The sequence below is a fragment of the Sturnira hondurensis genome, unplaced genomic scaffold (assembly GCF_014824575.4).
Source record: "Sturnira hondurensis isolate 20B ecotype Veracruz unplaced genomic scaffold, ASM1482457v3 Scaffold0018728, whole genome shotgun sequence".
NCBI classification, from domain to species: Eukaryota; Metazoa; Chordata; class Mammalia; order Chiroptera; family Phyllostomidae; genus Sturnira; species Sturnira hondurensis.
The window spans coordinates 8,463,959-8,479,416 of NW_028091359.1; the positions used below are offsets into that span (position 1 = coordinate 8,463,959).

General features: G+C 54.7%; 1 protein-coding gene across 6 annotated transcripts in view; it reads left to right on the top strand.

The window, feature by feature from the left end:
* The first annotated feature begins 829 nt into the window (after positions 1–829).
* Positions 830–15,458, top strand: part of AXIN2 (axin 2) — a 31,376-nt gene continuing 16,747 nt past the window's right edge. The window contains exons 1-4 of one of the 6 annotated variants that reach the window (XM_037069917.1): positions 830–944; positions 3,673–4,610; positions 11,011–11,184; positions 12,622–12,762. In XM_037069917.1, coding sequence (XP_036925812.1) covers positions 3,793–4,610; positions 11,011–11,184; positions 12,622–12,762 — 1,133 coding nt within the window. In that variant the 5' untranslated portion in view covers positions 830–944; positions 3,673–3,792. Of the gene's footprint in view, positions 945–1,052; positions 1,603–1,650; positions 2,452–3,672; positions 4,611–11,010; positions 11,185–12,621; positions 12,763–15,458 lie in introns of those variants that run through there. The other 5 variants (XM_037069915.1, XM_037069919.1, XM_037069916.1 and 2 more) reach the window with 5 other exon arrangements.

A 15,458-nucleotide genomic window follows, 5' to 3' on the forward strand; every position in this document is an offset into this window, starting at 1 on the left:
TGGATGGGGGATGCTTGCAAGAGTGCTGGGCATGTGTTGTTACAGAAAGATAGTGGGTGTGTGCACCAGGAGGGTTTTGATGGCCAGGTTGGGAAGTTGGGATTAAATCTTAAGGGGACTGAGGCATGCTTCCTAACCAGGTGTCAGATCCCGTCTTAAGCACTCAGGCCTGTGCCAGCAGATCCACGCCCCTGTTCACACATCCACAACGCACGCACTGTGGGCTTAACTCACACTCAGATACATGTGTGCACAAGCATGCACATGCCTTCTAAGTCCAGACCTGCACTCGCCCTATGACACTTGGCCAGTGGATCGTAGGACTAGAAATCTCCTTAGGAGATCCTCCAAACCCACACTCCCAGGAAAACGTGAATAGAAGTGCAAAAGTGTTTGATGATAGAAAAAAAATAATCTGCTTGCTTGCAGTTCTTGTGTTGGCCAGAATGTTACAATAAACTGTTGCTTTCCAGAGCTGGGGAGGACGAGGGCAGGCGCGGTGGGGAGGAAGCCGGAGCAAAGAGGCCAGAAAACTTGAAAGACAGAATCAGAACTCAGGCTAAGAACACCCCTGGGGTGAGGCGTCGGGAGTGGGGCGGGAGGGGGGGGCTCTCCTGGCAGGGAGCGAAGGAAGGCGGGGGATGAGTTACTGCGGAGTGAAGCGTGCGGCAGGGGCGGGCCGGCCTGGCCTGGCGGGCGCTGTAGCTTTAAGGCGGGCGGCGCGGGCCGGCCAAGCGCGGCTGTGATTGGCGCGGCGGGATCACTGGCTCCCCTAGCCGGGCCCGGGGGAGTCGGCTGGAGCCTGCTGCGCTTTGATAAGGTCCTGGCAACTCAGTAACAACGAGAGAGCTTGGAAATAAAAATAACCCCTCACAGCAATGGGTTTCTTGGCTGCCCGGCATCCGAGGAGCCTGTGTCCCCATCCGAAAGCCCTGTTGTAAAAGGTAGAGATGGAGGCGCGGCTCCTGCAGAGATGATTTAAAGAAAGTCCCCCTGGGACAAGGGGCGAGGTCAGGCCAAGCCGCGTTGCGGGCTCCGGGGAAGGGAGAGGGTCCAGCCCTAACGAGACCGGCCCGGGAACGGCGGTGCGAGCCACCGGACAGCCCCCAGAAGGGGCGATGGGGGTACGGGGGGCGGGTGGCCCAGGGCGCGGCCAGCGCGTACCTCCCTTTCAGGACCGTGCACTCGGCTCGCGCCTTTGAAGTGCACAGTTAAATCCACAGCGCAGTTTTTGTTGGAAGCGCCCGGAGGACATTTGGTGCGCGGAGTGACTGCTGGAAACAGGACCTGTGTTGAAAGCCGGGCGGGCGGGGGCCGGAGGGGCCGGGGGCGGCCGCGGCGGGGGCGGAGGCCCACTCGGATCTTTTGCATAAAAGGGGCGGCGGGGAACGCCGCTTCCCCTCCTTCGCGGGTGGATCTCGCTCTAATCCCAGATTGTTTCCCCACATCCCCTGCCCCTGCGGCGCAACTCCCCATGTTCCCCGATGCCGGGACCGGCCCGGGGGGGCCCGGGGCTGCTGCGAGCCGATCCAGGGGCTGGGGCCGGGGCCCTGCCCGGGGCGCCTGCGAGGTCTCGCCACGGAGCGCGCGCGTGGATCTATGGTGAGTGCGAAGACAGGGGCGGCGTGGCGGTCCACCCGCTTTGATGTGTGGGGCGGCCCTTTGAAGTTGGCAGGCCGGCTATTTCGGGGCGCGCTCCAGGCGGCCGTGGAGGAGAGCCGCGGGCCCGGCGCCCGGCGCTCCTGGGGGCTTGACCCGGCTGCCCTGAGCGCCCTGTGTGTGAGCCTCCTCCACAGTGGGGTGGCGGGGGCCCCAGAGGAGAGACTTCTGCAAGTGACGGCTACCGCGGGGGCGGAGAGGGGCTACATGTACCCCAGGGTAGCGCATCGTTGTCGTAGTTTTGGGATGTGAATCGGGTTGTGAGTGTGCACGGCTTTGGAAGGTGGGATGAAAGGGTGACGGCGCCCCCCACTTACCCTCCCCTCTGCCTCCTCCCTCCGTCTTTCCCCCCGCCCCCCTCCTCTCCTCCTCCCGCCTCTTTCCCCACTCCCCTCCCTGCCACTGGTTTGCGCTTAGGGGCCCCGAGTGCTGGCCAAGGCTCAGTCTGGGAGCCGGAGCGGCCCGAGCCCGGGGCGCCCGCGTCCCCTGCGTCCCTCCTCCCCACCAGATCCCTGCGCCCCCGGCCACTCCGGCCTTTTTTGCCAAGAGGGAGAGACTCCTCGCGTCGCCATTTCTGGACCTGGCTGCTGCTTTCGGTGCTTTTTCTGCGGGTGCTTCTGCAAGCGGTGGCGCCGGGGACCGACCCGCTCCGGGTCGGGGTGTTGCGAACGCCTACCGGGGCTTCGGCTCCGCGCTCCAAGGCTCTGGACGCGTTCAGTTGGATTTGGACTTGGGGGCGGGCGGGGGGCGGCTCGGCGGAGATGAGAGCCTCGGGCCGCCTTCGTCTTCCAGGTAACGGGGCCTCTCCACCTCCCCTCCGCCAGGGTAACACGACGCTACCTCCAGCCCCACCACTCTGCCCGGAGTTGCCCAGCCCCGCGGCTTGAGGCCCCGGGTGGGGACCGCACGCGCCCACTCCGGGGTCGGAGTCTCAGCCCCGCGATTGGGGTCGTGCCCCATTATCCCACCCACCCCCCTCGCCCTCCGGCTCTTCTTAGCTGGAGCCCTACCCGTGTTGGGGAAAGCGGCTTGTTTATTGGTTAGACTTTTCTTTTGAAAAGAAGAGACAGTCTTGATCGAGGTCAGTAGAGTTTGGGATTCTTGGCATAGGCAGTGGTAGCGTGAGACGGTTTCTGATCCGGTTTAGTAGGGTTCGCGGCTTTGGGAGGTGGCTTGTGGGGCGGGGGAGACGGGGTGGTGTGCCCCGAGGCTTCTCTGCTCTCGCGCAAAGTTTTGAAGATCAAAGTGTCATCTGATTCAGTTGATTTCTGCTTTGGGGGAGCGGGGAAGACAGAGGTGTAGACTCTTATTCTTGGCGGGAAGCGGGGGCGCAGGAACATTTACAGCTCGGGGGTGGGGGGTCGTTTTCCAGCGAGGAGTTCGGGAGCCCATTCCACCCCGTGCTGGGCGGGCCTCTTTCTCGGTCGAAGATCTGAATTTTTTAGGAGTGGGAAGGGGGGAGCGCAGAAGGAAGGGGTGGGTGGGGGAATGGGAACCAGATGCCGGGGAAGGGCACGTTTGGAGCTCGAGTTATCTGTGAGGAGAGCCGAGTGGGGAAATTTACCGAAATTGGTTTCACCTGCACACAGCCCTGCGGCTCGGAGTGCGTGTGTTTGGAGTGGATGCTGGGGGGAGGGAGGGCAAAGGGAGGAGGGAGCGGAGGCGCGGCCGGCGCCCTCTGTGCTTCTTGGCGAGTGGGCTTTTGGAAGGTTATGTCTCACACCTCGCATGCCCCTTCTTTGCCCCCACCACCCATCTCACCTTCTCCGCCCCTTCCTCAACTGGCCCCCTCCTCTTCCCCCCACCCTCCGCAATTGCAGGGAGCTCAGATTTCGCCTTTGAAAAAGCATCTGATACCTTAGATGAGCACCTCGCAGATAGCTAGGTTGCTTGATTTGAATTCGAGGAGTTGAAAAGCCTGTTTACTTTCTTGCTTTGATGTTGGGTAGATCTGGTTTTGATTAGATCAATACCCTTTTCTCTCCCTACCTCCCCCCTTCCTTTTCTTTCCAGAAAGGAGGCTCAGATGAGCCCCTGCTGACTTGAGAGAGTAAGAGAGACCACGCTGATTGCTGAGAGGAACTGGAAGAAGAAAAAAAAAATCTCAAACTCAGTGAGAAGAACTCGCTCACCATGAGTAGCAGCTCTGTGTTGGTGACTCGCCTGCCAGACCCCAGCAGCAGCTTCCGAGAGGATGCTCCCCGGCCCCCAGTTCCGGGAGAAGAAGGGGAGACGCCACCTTGCCAGCCCGGGGTGGGAAAGGGCCAGGTCACAAAACCCATGCCTGTCTCCTCCAACACCAGGCGGAATGAGGATGGGTTGGGCGAGCCCGAGGGAAGGGCATCTCCTGATTCCCCTCTAACCAGGTGGACCAAGTCCTTGCACTCCTTGTTGGGCGATCAAGACGGTGCTTATCTCTTCCGGACTTTCCTGGAGAGGGAGAAATGCGTGGATACCTTAGACTTCTGGTTTGCCTGCAACGGATTCAGGCAGATGAACCTGAAGGATACCAAAACTCTGCGAGTCGCCAAAGCAATCTACAAAAGGTACATTGAGAACAACAGCATTGTCTCCAAGCAGCTGAAACCTGCCACCAAGACCTACATAAGAGATGGCATCAAGAAGCAACAGATTGATTCCATCATGTTCGACCAGGCGCAGACCGAGATCCAGTCGGTGATGGAGGAAAATGCCTACCAGATGTTTTTGACTTCTGATATATACCTCGAATATGTGAGGAGTGGGGGAGAAAACACGGCTTACATGACTAACGGGGGACTGGGCAGCCTAAAGGTCGTGTGTGGCTATCTCCCCACCTTGAATGAAGAAGAAGAGTGGACTTGTGCTGACTTAAAGTGCAAACTTTCGCCCACTGTGGTTGGCTTGTCCAGCAAAACTCTGAGGGCTACAGCGAATGTGAGGGCCACGGAAACTGTCGAAAATGGATACAGGTAAGAGTGGCTGGGGGTCAGGGGTGGGTGGTGGATGATGGGAACCTGGCAGATGTTTTGAGTTATGTAGGGTGGATGGTTGGATGGACGTGCTGCAGAGGCTGACAAAGGTCTGTTGAGAGCCGGGACCACTGGCCACGAACGCTTTGATCTTGCTTTTTGTGGTTTAAGGGCTGGGGGAGTGATGCCCACATATCTAAATGCCCGAAGTCTTCCAGTGCTAAATTCATACACTGGCAAGTAGTAGCCATTCATGCAGGTTACTTAGTTCTCTGGGCCAGTCTTCCAAAGGGTTGAGAGAGAGAGAGAGAGAGAACAGCAGCTTTTGGTGTTGCTGAGTCACCAAATACAGTAAGCACCGGTTTTGGAAGGGGTCATTCACCACTAATCAGTAGAGATGGAATTAATGTGGCTAAGGAGGTAGCTGGGTTGTGGTAGGGACACCGGAAATAAAGTGTGTACCCATTGAATGTGGGGGTAAGTGGAATCGTTTGAACTTTTATGTGAAGATAAGAGCCAGCAATTGGGTCTTGTGCGTCTGTGTAGAATTAGGTATTTACCCAGTGAGAAACCCTCCTATATAAAGGGAAGGCCCTGTGTCTTTCCTGAACGAAGGACCCTATGGCTTTAGAGCCTGCTGGTATGAGTCTAGGTTTTAAGTGTTTGCTACCACAGGGGCAGACCTCAGCTGATTGTTTTGTTATTTTGTGCCGAAGGAGCAGAGGTTTTGGGCCAGAGAAGACTGGGGCCCTGGAGTGCTTTCTCTTTGGGGGCTTCAAAGACAGGCCTTTACAGAGTGGCCAAGTCTTAAGATTCTTGACCTTTGGAGGTAACTTCAGACCTCCTGTGAGCATGAGTTTTCCTGTTTCTCTCCCTGTCTCTCCTCTGGGATACTCAAAGAGAGAATGAGCCTCTTAATTCTAGGTTGTTGTCTATGACTGCCAGGGAAGGGGGTGGGCACTTATTTGATTGCTATCTCGTGGCTTATCTTGCTAGCCCTGGTAGATTTCTCCATGTGTTAAAGACGGGGGCTGCTTCCTTGGAGATTACTCTCTCTCTGTAGAGGCTGGCCTCCAGTGTCCCGCGGCAACACGAGGAGGGAGGGGCAGGCCAGCCAGGTCTGAATCCGGGAGGAGTGATTTAGGGGGTGGCAGAGACTCTTCCCAGGGAAGGAAGGGCTTGTTCTCTAACCACCAGGGGGCGTTCTTACATTCTTGGGAGTCATTCACAGACATCTGGTCTACACCTAAGTGGAACTGATTAGCTTTTGCAAGGAAGCGTAGGATCACCTGAAGGAGTTGTTTCAGCATCTTGATGCTTATGGTTTCAGGTTGTTATGATGAAGATACTGGGTCTGGCCTCTGTAGCTGGGCAGTCACGGGGGTACCAGCTGCTGTTGCCCCATTCCATTATGTGAACGTTTGAGTAAAACCTGCTGGCCTTACTGCCCTCCTGTTTGTCAGTGGTAACTCAGACTCCTTAAGGCCCGTGGTAAGGCCACTTCCTCTGGGGCCTTCCAGCAGTGGGGCCTTTGTGTCAGGAACCCCAGGTGTCACCATGTAAATAGCATTCTGTGTGGTTTCCGATGCCATCAGTCAGAAAGCGCTGAAGGCGGACCCTCCTGCAGCCCCTCCCCTTCATGGGTGAGCTCTAGACCCAGCCTTGGGGGGGCTCTTCCCTCCTCCACAGGCCTCAGCTGGGATAGAACCAGGATTAAACTTTTGGGAGGTTGCTCTTGTGAAGCTTTTTGATCCTGGAGGCTGGGGCCACAGATCCTTTGTGTTTCCGGTGTTTTGCTTCTTGGCCGTGACCTGTGGGTGTCATCAGCATGTAGATAGCACCTTTCTCCCGCCTCTTGAGTTTCCATACCGTGTTCGCGTGTGCCTTCTCCCACTGTTGGGTTGAAACAAACCACCTTTACCAGGACTTCATGAAGTCCTGACATCTTAGCTAGGCATAGTCAAAGACGTTAAAGCCACATCCAAATTTCATGTAACACACAAGATATTCAGGTGTACGGCCGTGTATTGGGAGATGTCTTGAATTATTTAAAGGCACGGGTTCCAGCCCTGCCTACACGTACTGCCACCTGGTGTAAACCTTTCTGAGCCCCACGTGCCATCTGCAAAATGAGTGGGCACCGTCCTTTCTGCTTGTATCATAGTTAGCTATTAGGATCAAAATAATAATCATGAAGGCCCTTTGCAGAGGGAACTGTTTTGAACAGATGTAAAGCATTATAATTAGTATAATTTAATAATGGTAACAGTTGGGTATGTGAAAAGGGCAGCCAGGTTAAGATGTCACTTTCAAAGAGTGACTCTTGGATTCTAGCCCATATTCATGGTAAGGTCTCATGTCTCATCTTTTTCTAACTTGTTGAACTTAAGTCTGTCTTTCCAGCTCGTTCTTGGGATGTGGGGGAATCCTAACACTTTAAGTGGCCCTCCTCCTGCTAACACATTCACGCATCAAGCACGGTACCTGACTTATGGGGCGGGCTTTCATTAAGTTGGCAAAATGAATGAAACAGGAAAAAAATGAGCCCTGCTGAGGGTCTCCCTTCATCAGCTGTTGAGACACAGCCCAGAACACTGGCGTCTTCCAAGGCCTGTTTACCCTGGGCCCTCAAAGGGGCCTCATCTTTAATGACTTGTTTGTGTCCTTACTGATTTGGTGTCAGGTTTAATATAAATAGTTGGAACGGAAGAGCAGGAATTATCCTCAGAGGGAAGGACTCTGGTTTGCGAGGGGTTGAGTGGGAGGCCTGGGCTTTTGATGGTCTCTATAAATAACCCGGAGCAGGAGTGACCTGTTGGTAGAAGCACGTGTAAAAACCCCAGTGCACAAACACACACACACAGAGTGGCGAGGTGTGTGTGGAGGGGGCTGTGGGATTAGGAGCCTGGCCCAGCATTTATTTTGGGAAGGAGAAGACAGCGTTGGGGGAACAGAGCACTCCCTGTGTCCTTCCCTGCCTGCGCTGGCTCTCGTGTGTTCCTGCCCGAGGCGGGTCTCATCTGTCCCTCCTTGGACCCTCTGCTCTGGCCTCACTTAAAATAAGTCAGGCCCAGCAGATGGCTCTCTGCTTGCTCCAAGTGCCTCCTGTTCTCTGAAAGAACTAGCTGATGAGGCCCGTTTTTGTGCGAAGCCATTGGAATCAAGTTTGGCTTCAATTATCAAAGAAAATGATGCCATAGGAAAGCTATGCTGCAGGCAGTAGGCCACAGTTAGAGGATGAAGCGCCCATGAAGGCAGTTTGCGAGGACCCGCGTGTAAAAGCCCGCCCATTTCCTCAGGGCCCGGTTGGCTGCTGGTCTCTGAGTGCCCGGCCCTCATGGAGTGCCCCTCGGTCCTGCCTTCAAAAGCGCGTGCTGAAGACAGTGTCGCCTTTGGATGGGGACTTTGGGAGTCGATTGTCAGAGGGCTTTTGGAAAGCCCTAAACACTCAGCCTTAGACACACGTGCTTTTGAAGTCTCGTTGTTTTTGAGAGGGGGACCCAGAATGAGGTCCCAAAGGTCAGTCCTGTTGCCTTCTCTGTAGGGGACTTGGCCCTGATGCCTGGGGAGGGGCCAGGGGCCACAGCATCTCCTGGAGATAAGAGAGAAGAATAGGCTCAAGGGTGGGTGAAGGAAGCAGCAACTCTGTCCCCCCCAGGGGCCTCTGCTGCCCACCAGCTGAAAGCCCTTTGCACATTGAGGCTGCGTGGTCGGTCCGCCCGGTGAAAATGTGTACCATAGGCCTCCACTCTCCCTAGGAATTTAAACCCTGCCAGCAGCTGGGAGCACAACAGCCCTGAAGAAATAATAAAAGCATCTGGGTACAATTACTCTAGCATTGGTTGAGTTTCTTTCCTTTTTTTTTTTTTAAGTAATCACAAGAAAACAGGTCTAATCCGTTTTTTAAAAATTATGTAGTGATTTTTGACAAAGTTCGGGGTTCTTAAAAATTGAGTTCGTCTCCCCCAACAACCCTGCCACTATCCTGTGCCCCATGCTGTTAGGATGGCAGGAGAACTCCAGCACTTCCCGGCAGTCCACGGAGCCAAGAGCGGTATGTTCTGTGTTTAACGACTGGTCACACAGTAGCCCTCGACTTTGGAGGCAAAGGGAGACGAGTTTATTTTGGGATCCCATGTGTTCCAGGCGTGCAAGGCAGCAAGCACCCTGGGATTTGAGTTAGGTGCCTTTTTGGTGTGGGGCGGGAGGAGGAGGAGGAAGAGGAGGAATGTCTGTTGAGTCATTCTCTCCCTGCAGAGGTTGAATTATAACCCTTATTACATTTGGGACTCTGTGGATGTGCTAATACCATAAAGATAGCAATACTGAAGTGATAGAAAGAGTGTTCGAATGCTATTAGAGGCTGTTTTGATCTTTTACTCTGCCTTTGGACTAAAAAAAAAAAAAACTCTTCAGCAACCCATGGGACAGTCCGGGTCGTCTAAGGAGGTTCAATGAAGCCTCGAACCTCTGCCCCACATCACAAACGCACGTTTGGTGCTGGGGAGACGCACGGGAAGAAGACGGGTCTGGCCCTTGCCCTCATGGAGCTTACGGTCCGCTTGCACAGGGCAGGCATTCAGCATGTGAACACGCCGCCACCGTGTAATTAGGAGTCACGATAAATACCGCAGAAGAAAAAAGAGCTATAGGAGGGAGCTCTTTGTTTTTGTTGGTGGTTGGTTTTTTGGAGTTTTATTAAACTGTGACCCCCCCCCCCAAATTACAGAGCTCTCATTTGGCCTTCCAGAGGACACGAGGACTTCGTGCAGNCTGGCCCTTGCCCTCATGGAGCTTACGGTCCGCTTGCACAGGGCAGGCATTCAGCATGTGAACACGCCGCCACTGTGTAATTAGGAGTCACGATAAATACCGCAGAAGAAAAAGAGCTATAGGAGGGAGCTCTTTGTTTTTGTTGGTGGTTGGTTTTTTGGAGTTTTATTAAACTGTGACCCCCCCCCCCAAATTACAGAGCTCTCATTTGGCCTTCCAGAGGACACGAGGACTTCGTGCAGGTGGCCATGGTTGACCTGTGTGTGCTGCAGGTGGAAGCCCCTCCTCCAAGGGGCCGGGACTTGCCTGTGATCCCCCAGCTGGCCAGGAGCTGAGCCAGCACCTCTCGATTTCTGTTCCTGATCAAGGGCTTCCGAAACTTACTCTGTACCGTGTTCCTGAAGACAGGAAGGGGTCCAGGAGAAGTGATCTGGTCCATATTGCATTGAGCAGCAGCCTCCCCCTTCCCCCCTCACCCCCCAGCCCAGCACCTTGGGTAGCCGGGAACTTTGGGCTCTTTTAAAGACCTGGGTGATTCCATAACCCGCCCGCACCCACTTCGTGGTCCACTTGGACCATTACGAGGGGCTTTTTTCCCTTTCTGACCTGTAAAGCCCATTTCCTCTTGCTCTGCCTTGGTGCAGAGCACCAACCATTCTCTTCTTTCTGAGTTCCCTGGTCAACTGGGAGACTGTCTTTACAGCCCCTCCTTTTTTTCCAGAAAATCCAACTGTCCTTCCTTTGCTGTCGATACTCCTCTCCAGCCCTGGGGCCTGGGCATCCCAGACTGAGGACACGGGGCCCAGCTTTAGGCATAGAAGACCTTATTTAATTCCTCATCCTCGTTTAATCGCCATAAAAAAATCCTGGGAGGGAGGGAGACTTCTTGCCCTTTACAGATATGAGAACAGGGCCGAAGCATCTGATCGGCAGTTCACGGTCCCCCGGACCGAGGTGTTGGATAGGTTTAAGTGCCGTGTTCCTCATTTGCACCTTCAGGTCAATTCCACATCTACGGAACAGTTCTAGAACCTGCCTCTATGGTCCCGTCTAGCTCAGTAGACTTAATGAAGGTCTCTGCCACCCATGCTCCTTAAGGAGTCCAGCTGTGGCTGCCATGTGGCCCAGCCTCCAGCCTGGTGGCCTCCCGGAAGGCTTTTGGGCCCTGCCTGGGGCCCCATGACCTCCTTGGATGGCTGTGAGAACAAAGACCCCACCCATATTACGTGCCCAACCAGTGGTAGCTCTTGGTTTTATCAACATTTCTAAAAGGTTGGGTTACATCCTTTCCAAGATTCATTTTGATTCTGCAACGTTACGACTCTGAAGGTGACGTCTCCTGTTTGTCTTGTCATTCCAGCCACAGAGTGCAAGCTCCTTAAAGAGGGGGACCGACCATCTCCTCCTCCTTTTCCCTCCCATTCAGGTCCATCCTGCGCCTGCCCGGTTTTAGCTTTCATACCAAACTGTGGCAAACACTGCCTGTCCCTGAAGACCCCCGCCCCTCCCCCCCACTTCTAGTCCAGCCTGGGGTACAGCCTCTGGATCACTGGTGCTGCTGGGAGAACCTCAGGCCTGCGCCCCGCCCCTTGGTAACCCCACTAACTCCACCCCTTTTCCTCCCCAGTGTGGGGAGGACTTTTAACTGCTTTCCCTACTCCAGTCCTGGGTGGCATCTCTTTGAATTCCTGCTCCCCCCGCAGGGTTTGTCTTGCTTCCACCTGTCCCCGGGAGCCACCCCTGGCCATTCATCTGGAAACGTCTTCTCCATCATTAGCTCTGCCAGGATTACCTCTACAAGGTCACTCATCCTGCCTCTTATTCTAGACCTTTCTAAATGTTGAGGTTAGCCTTTGTATTAGGAAGCAGAGAGAGAGGTTGAGAGAGAGCCGCACAAACTGACCCCATGCCCACTCTGGCTGCCTCCGCAGTCCGGGCTGGGCTGTGCGTGGGTGGGACCACCGAGGGCACACCTGTAAAGTGGGCACCGCGCTCCTCCCCCGGCTGGCTGTGAGGATTAAGTGAGATGTGTGTATACATACAGGTGTGCCTCTTTTCATGGGTCTGTAGTAACACTGTCCATCTCCCTTGTGGTGCCCCTTCTACCTTAGTTTATGGTGACACACCCCTTTCAGGCCATGGGTGCCCCACAACCAGCGACAGGCTGGCACACCAACAGCCCACTGCAGTGCCAAACGCGTAGTGGGCGAGGAGGAGCTCGGTGAACCCCAGTGTAAGACTGCTTTGACCTTGCTCGGTCCCTCTCATCTGCACCAAAGGCCGTCTTTGTAGGCCCCACCTGCAGGGCCCAGTAGAGTCGGTTGTTTTCTCTGGGCCTTCCCCTTTGTTCCCCCGCAGTTGGCTTCCTTGCTGTTGGCGTAGACTTGGTGGCTCCGTGGAGTAGGCCAGTCTTTGTGAACAAGGTTGCCCGCAACGTCCGCCTTCACAGGCCCCTCCTGCAGCCCCAAGACCACGGAGGCCCCTTCCTCCTCCTCCCCGCCACTTAAGACCCTAGCCGGTGACACAAGAGGAAGGCGACCCTGTAGGGAACAGCCACACTGGTTCTGGGAGGAGATCAAGAGGGCAGACTGGGGCAGCAGGCCACTGAAACAAAGGGGGGCGATGTTGGAGGGGGGCCTGGACCTTCCTTTGAAACAGCCTCGCTGCTCATTTGAAGCCCTTGGGCCTCGGCCAGCCTGGGAAAAGGGGGCTGGGTGGGCGCAGGGTGCACAGAGGCCCAGCTCGGGGTGGGGCGCCAGTCTTCAACATTGTCTTGAATTTTTCTGCCTCATCCGTCCAGCCCACTGGGCCCGGGGTTGAAATGCGACGGCCGTGCCAGGCCTCCAGGGGTTCACACCTCAGAACTGCTCTAACAGCTGTCTTGGAAGCTTCAGATACCCTAGGGCCCGACATTGTCCGCCTCTGGTGCCGGCTGGGAAGGAGGGCAGGGAGGGCGAGGACACTCCATGTCCACTGACTCTCCTTTTCCTCCATAGCCTCCCCTCCCGGAGCTGCGTGCCATCCCTTGCCCTGTGTGAGGGTGTATTTAGAACTTTGTAGCATCCCCTGGGAGACGTAGGGACCCAGCCCACTCTCTGCCCAGAGAGCACCTGGCCCTGGGCAGCAGGTTGGCAATGAACAGATCACAAGATCATACACTTGGTTGCCCCAGGGTCCCCTGCTACCTGGGTGTCTGATGAGCATCAGTGACGCACCACCGTCGTGTTTTCTCCTGCAGGCCCTTCAAGAGAAGCGAGCCTGTTAATCCATACCACATAGGTTCTGGCTACGTCTTTGCGCCAGCCACCAGTGCCAACGACAGCGAGATATCCAGTGACGCACTGACCGATGACTCCATGTCCATGACGGACAGTAGTGTGTAAGTATTCTGGTGTCCCCATCATGTGCACGGTTGGCACCGTGACCCCCCGGGCCAGCTGCACAGTCCTCAGGCACCCGCTCCCAGCCTTGCACATCCCCTCAGGAGACATGTATTTGGTGGCTGAGGAGAGAGACGTGGTGGGTGGGGTATAGGCTGGAGCCTTGAAGGGAAAGTCAGGTGGTGCCTTAACAGAAGAAAAGTGAATGTAGGAGGTTAAGATGAGTATCTGTAAGTTCCTTGAGTTTAACAACGCATCTTCTGATCGTGATTTTGCCTTCCCTGTGGGCAGGGGTACTGGCTGGTCTTGAAAACCAGGAGGTGCCTCATCTGCAGAACCAGCAGGTGGGGGACAGGGTGGCCTTAGAAGGGTGTGTGTTTAGGTGTGTGTGGCTTTTGAGGGAAGAGGCAGTGACGGTGGGAGTCAGCAAGCCAGAGTTTTCTGAAAGGCCACTGCGTGCACTGTCCCCTCATGAACGAGTTCAAATGGACATTGTTCCATTGAGTGAGTCTTGGTGGAATGCCTGCTCTGTGTCGGGTGGGAGTTCTACCCCCTGGCCTGGGCTCCTTCCAGAGTCCAGCTGACCTTGGATCTTTTGCAGATGGTTGGCTGGCTTTGATTTCTAAAAGCAATCCAAACCATCAGGATGGTCTATGGGGTCGGCAGCCCATCAGGCAGGGCCATCACGCACTGAGTTTCAGGGCATTTGTTCCTCACTGGTGACCTCTGTGGATGCAGAACGGCTCCCACGCTACGCCAGTGTCGCAGGGAGGGAGCGTGTGGCAGGCGGGGCACCTCCACCTCCTGCCATCCTTTGCGATTCTGGTTCAGGAGACGTGGGCAGAACTTCCCAAGAGCTTTCCACCCAGCGCCCAGTCGAGAACCGCCATTCTAGAAATGTACTTTGATGGCCCTTCCACAAATGTTTTCGAGTGGGAATTTCTCCCACTGAGGGGACAGCTTTGAAAAGTAAACCCTTTGAGCTGGGTGAGTTCTGGCATGTTTACTCAGTTTGTTGCTTCCACCTTCCCCCAAAGAACCGGGTCATCTATTCTAGTTTGTTTGAAAATACCAGGCTTTTCTTAGCCAATGCCCTGTTGCTTGCTGCCTGGGGCATGGAACCAGCTGGAAGGAAAGTTGATGGGGAAAGTTTGGGACTCTTGTTGACTGACATCCGGGTGGCTTTTACTGTGTTACCCCGGATTCCCCTGTCAGTAAAGGGTGAGAGATCCTGAAGGTAAAACGTCCCACTTTCATAAAAGAGTAGTATTTTGGAATGAGTGTAAACAGAGTAAGGGTGCACGTCTTACGCCCCGCGTGGAGGAATGAGGACTTCTACCATCGTAAGTGGGACCAGACTCCTTGAGTACCCGTACTGGAGAAAAACGACCCTTTGGAGGGCAGTTCCTAATGTGTGTTTGCTCTGTCTTTATTGAATATTAGGGAGGCGCAATCTATATCTTTTTAAGTTAATTTTTATTTATTTGTTTGTTTCTTATTGCTGTTCAAGTATAGTTGTCTCCATTTTCACTCCTCCACAGCACCCCCATCCCGCCTGTCCCCGCCTCCCACCCTCGAACCCACCTCCCTTGGCTTTGTCCACGTGTCCTTTATACGTGTTCCTTGATGGACCTCCCACTATTTTCCCCCCCACCCCTTCCCCCACCTCTGGTTACTGTCAGTTTAGTTTGTTCTTTATTTCGTGTTTGGCATAATTCGTATCTTCATTCAAATAGTAATACCAAGATCTGTTTCCGCGCTGCGGTGTGTTTTCTCGTAGAATAGGAGGTTGTGTAGGGCTCTGTACCCCGGCACAGACTGACTCACCCTCACTGTCAATGATAGTTTTTTTCTTTTCGCTTGTCATTCTGCCTGTTGTCGGTTTGTTTGTTTGTTTGTTTGCTTGCTTGCTGTTGTCTGGGCACTGGCTACTGGTACCATTACTCCTTCAGCTTTTATTATTTTGTGGGTGGCGTGGGGGGGGGTCTCAGCATTCAGTGTAGAATAAGGGTAAATCGGATTTAAATAAGGGCCTTGAGTGACTCTCCTAAGTCAAAGGTAGTTTACGTAAGACCAGAAGGCTTCTGTTTAGTTTCCTGAGAGACTGTTTCTGGCTGGCTTCCCAGTCCTTGCCCTCGGTTCATTTCGGTCCCCATCGAAGTGTCACTCTGGGTTCCTGGTGCGATAACTTGGGTGAGCTCCCCATCCATGTTCAAGCCCCATGGACCCGATCGGACAGGCGGGGAGTCCCCTGGGACCTCCAGGTGGCAGTAAGGCCCGTGCTTCTGTAGCTTGTCCCCGTAGAGACAGAACCCCGATGCAGGCCAGACACAGCCTCTGCCCTCTTCCTCTCCCCCTTCCGCCCCTCGAGCACGCACATTTCCAGCACGAGAGGTGTTATTAGCACCAGTTGATAATGAGACCTTTGAGCCACTTGGAGTTTCTTTTATTTTTACTAGTGATCGCCCACACTGCTTCCTTTTTAACGGGTTGGGGGAGGGGTAGGAAGAAGCAAGTTCTAACTTCCCCCCTGCGGGCTCCCCCTACTCCAAGAAAGACTCCCTCACTTTTTGGGAGGTGACTTTACAGCTCTGACCCTCCCGCCCTTTAGCTAAAGGACTTGCGGGCTCACAGCAGGGGACAGACGGGCTCACAGCAGGGGACAGACGAGTTACCTGTGTGAGTCAGCCGTCTA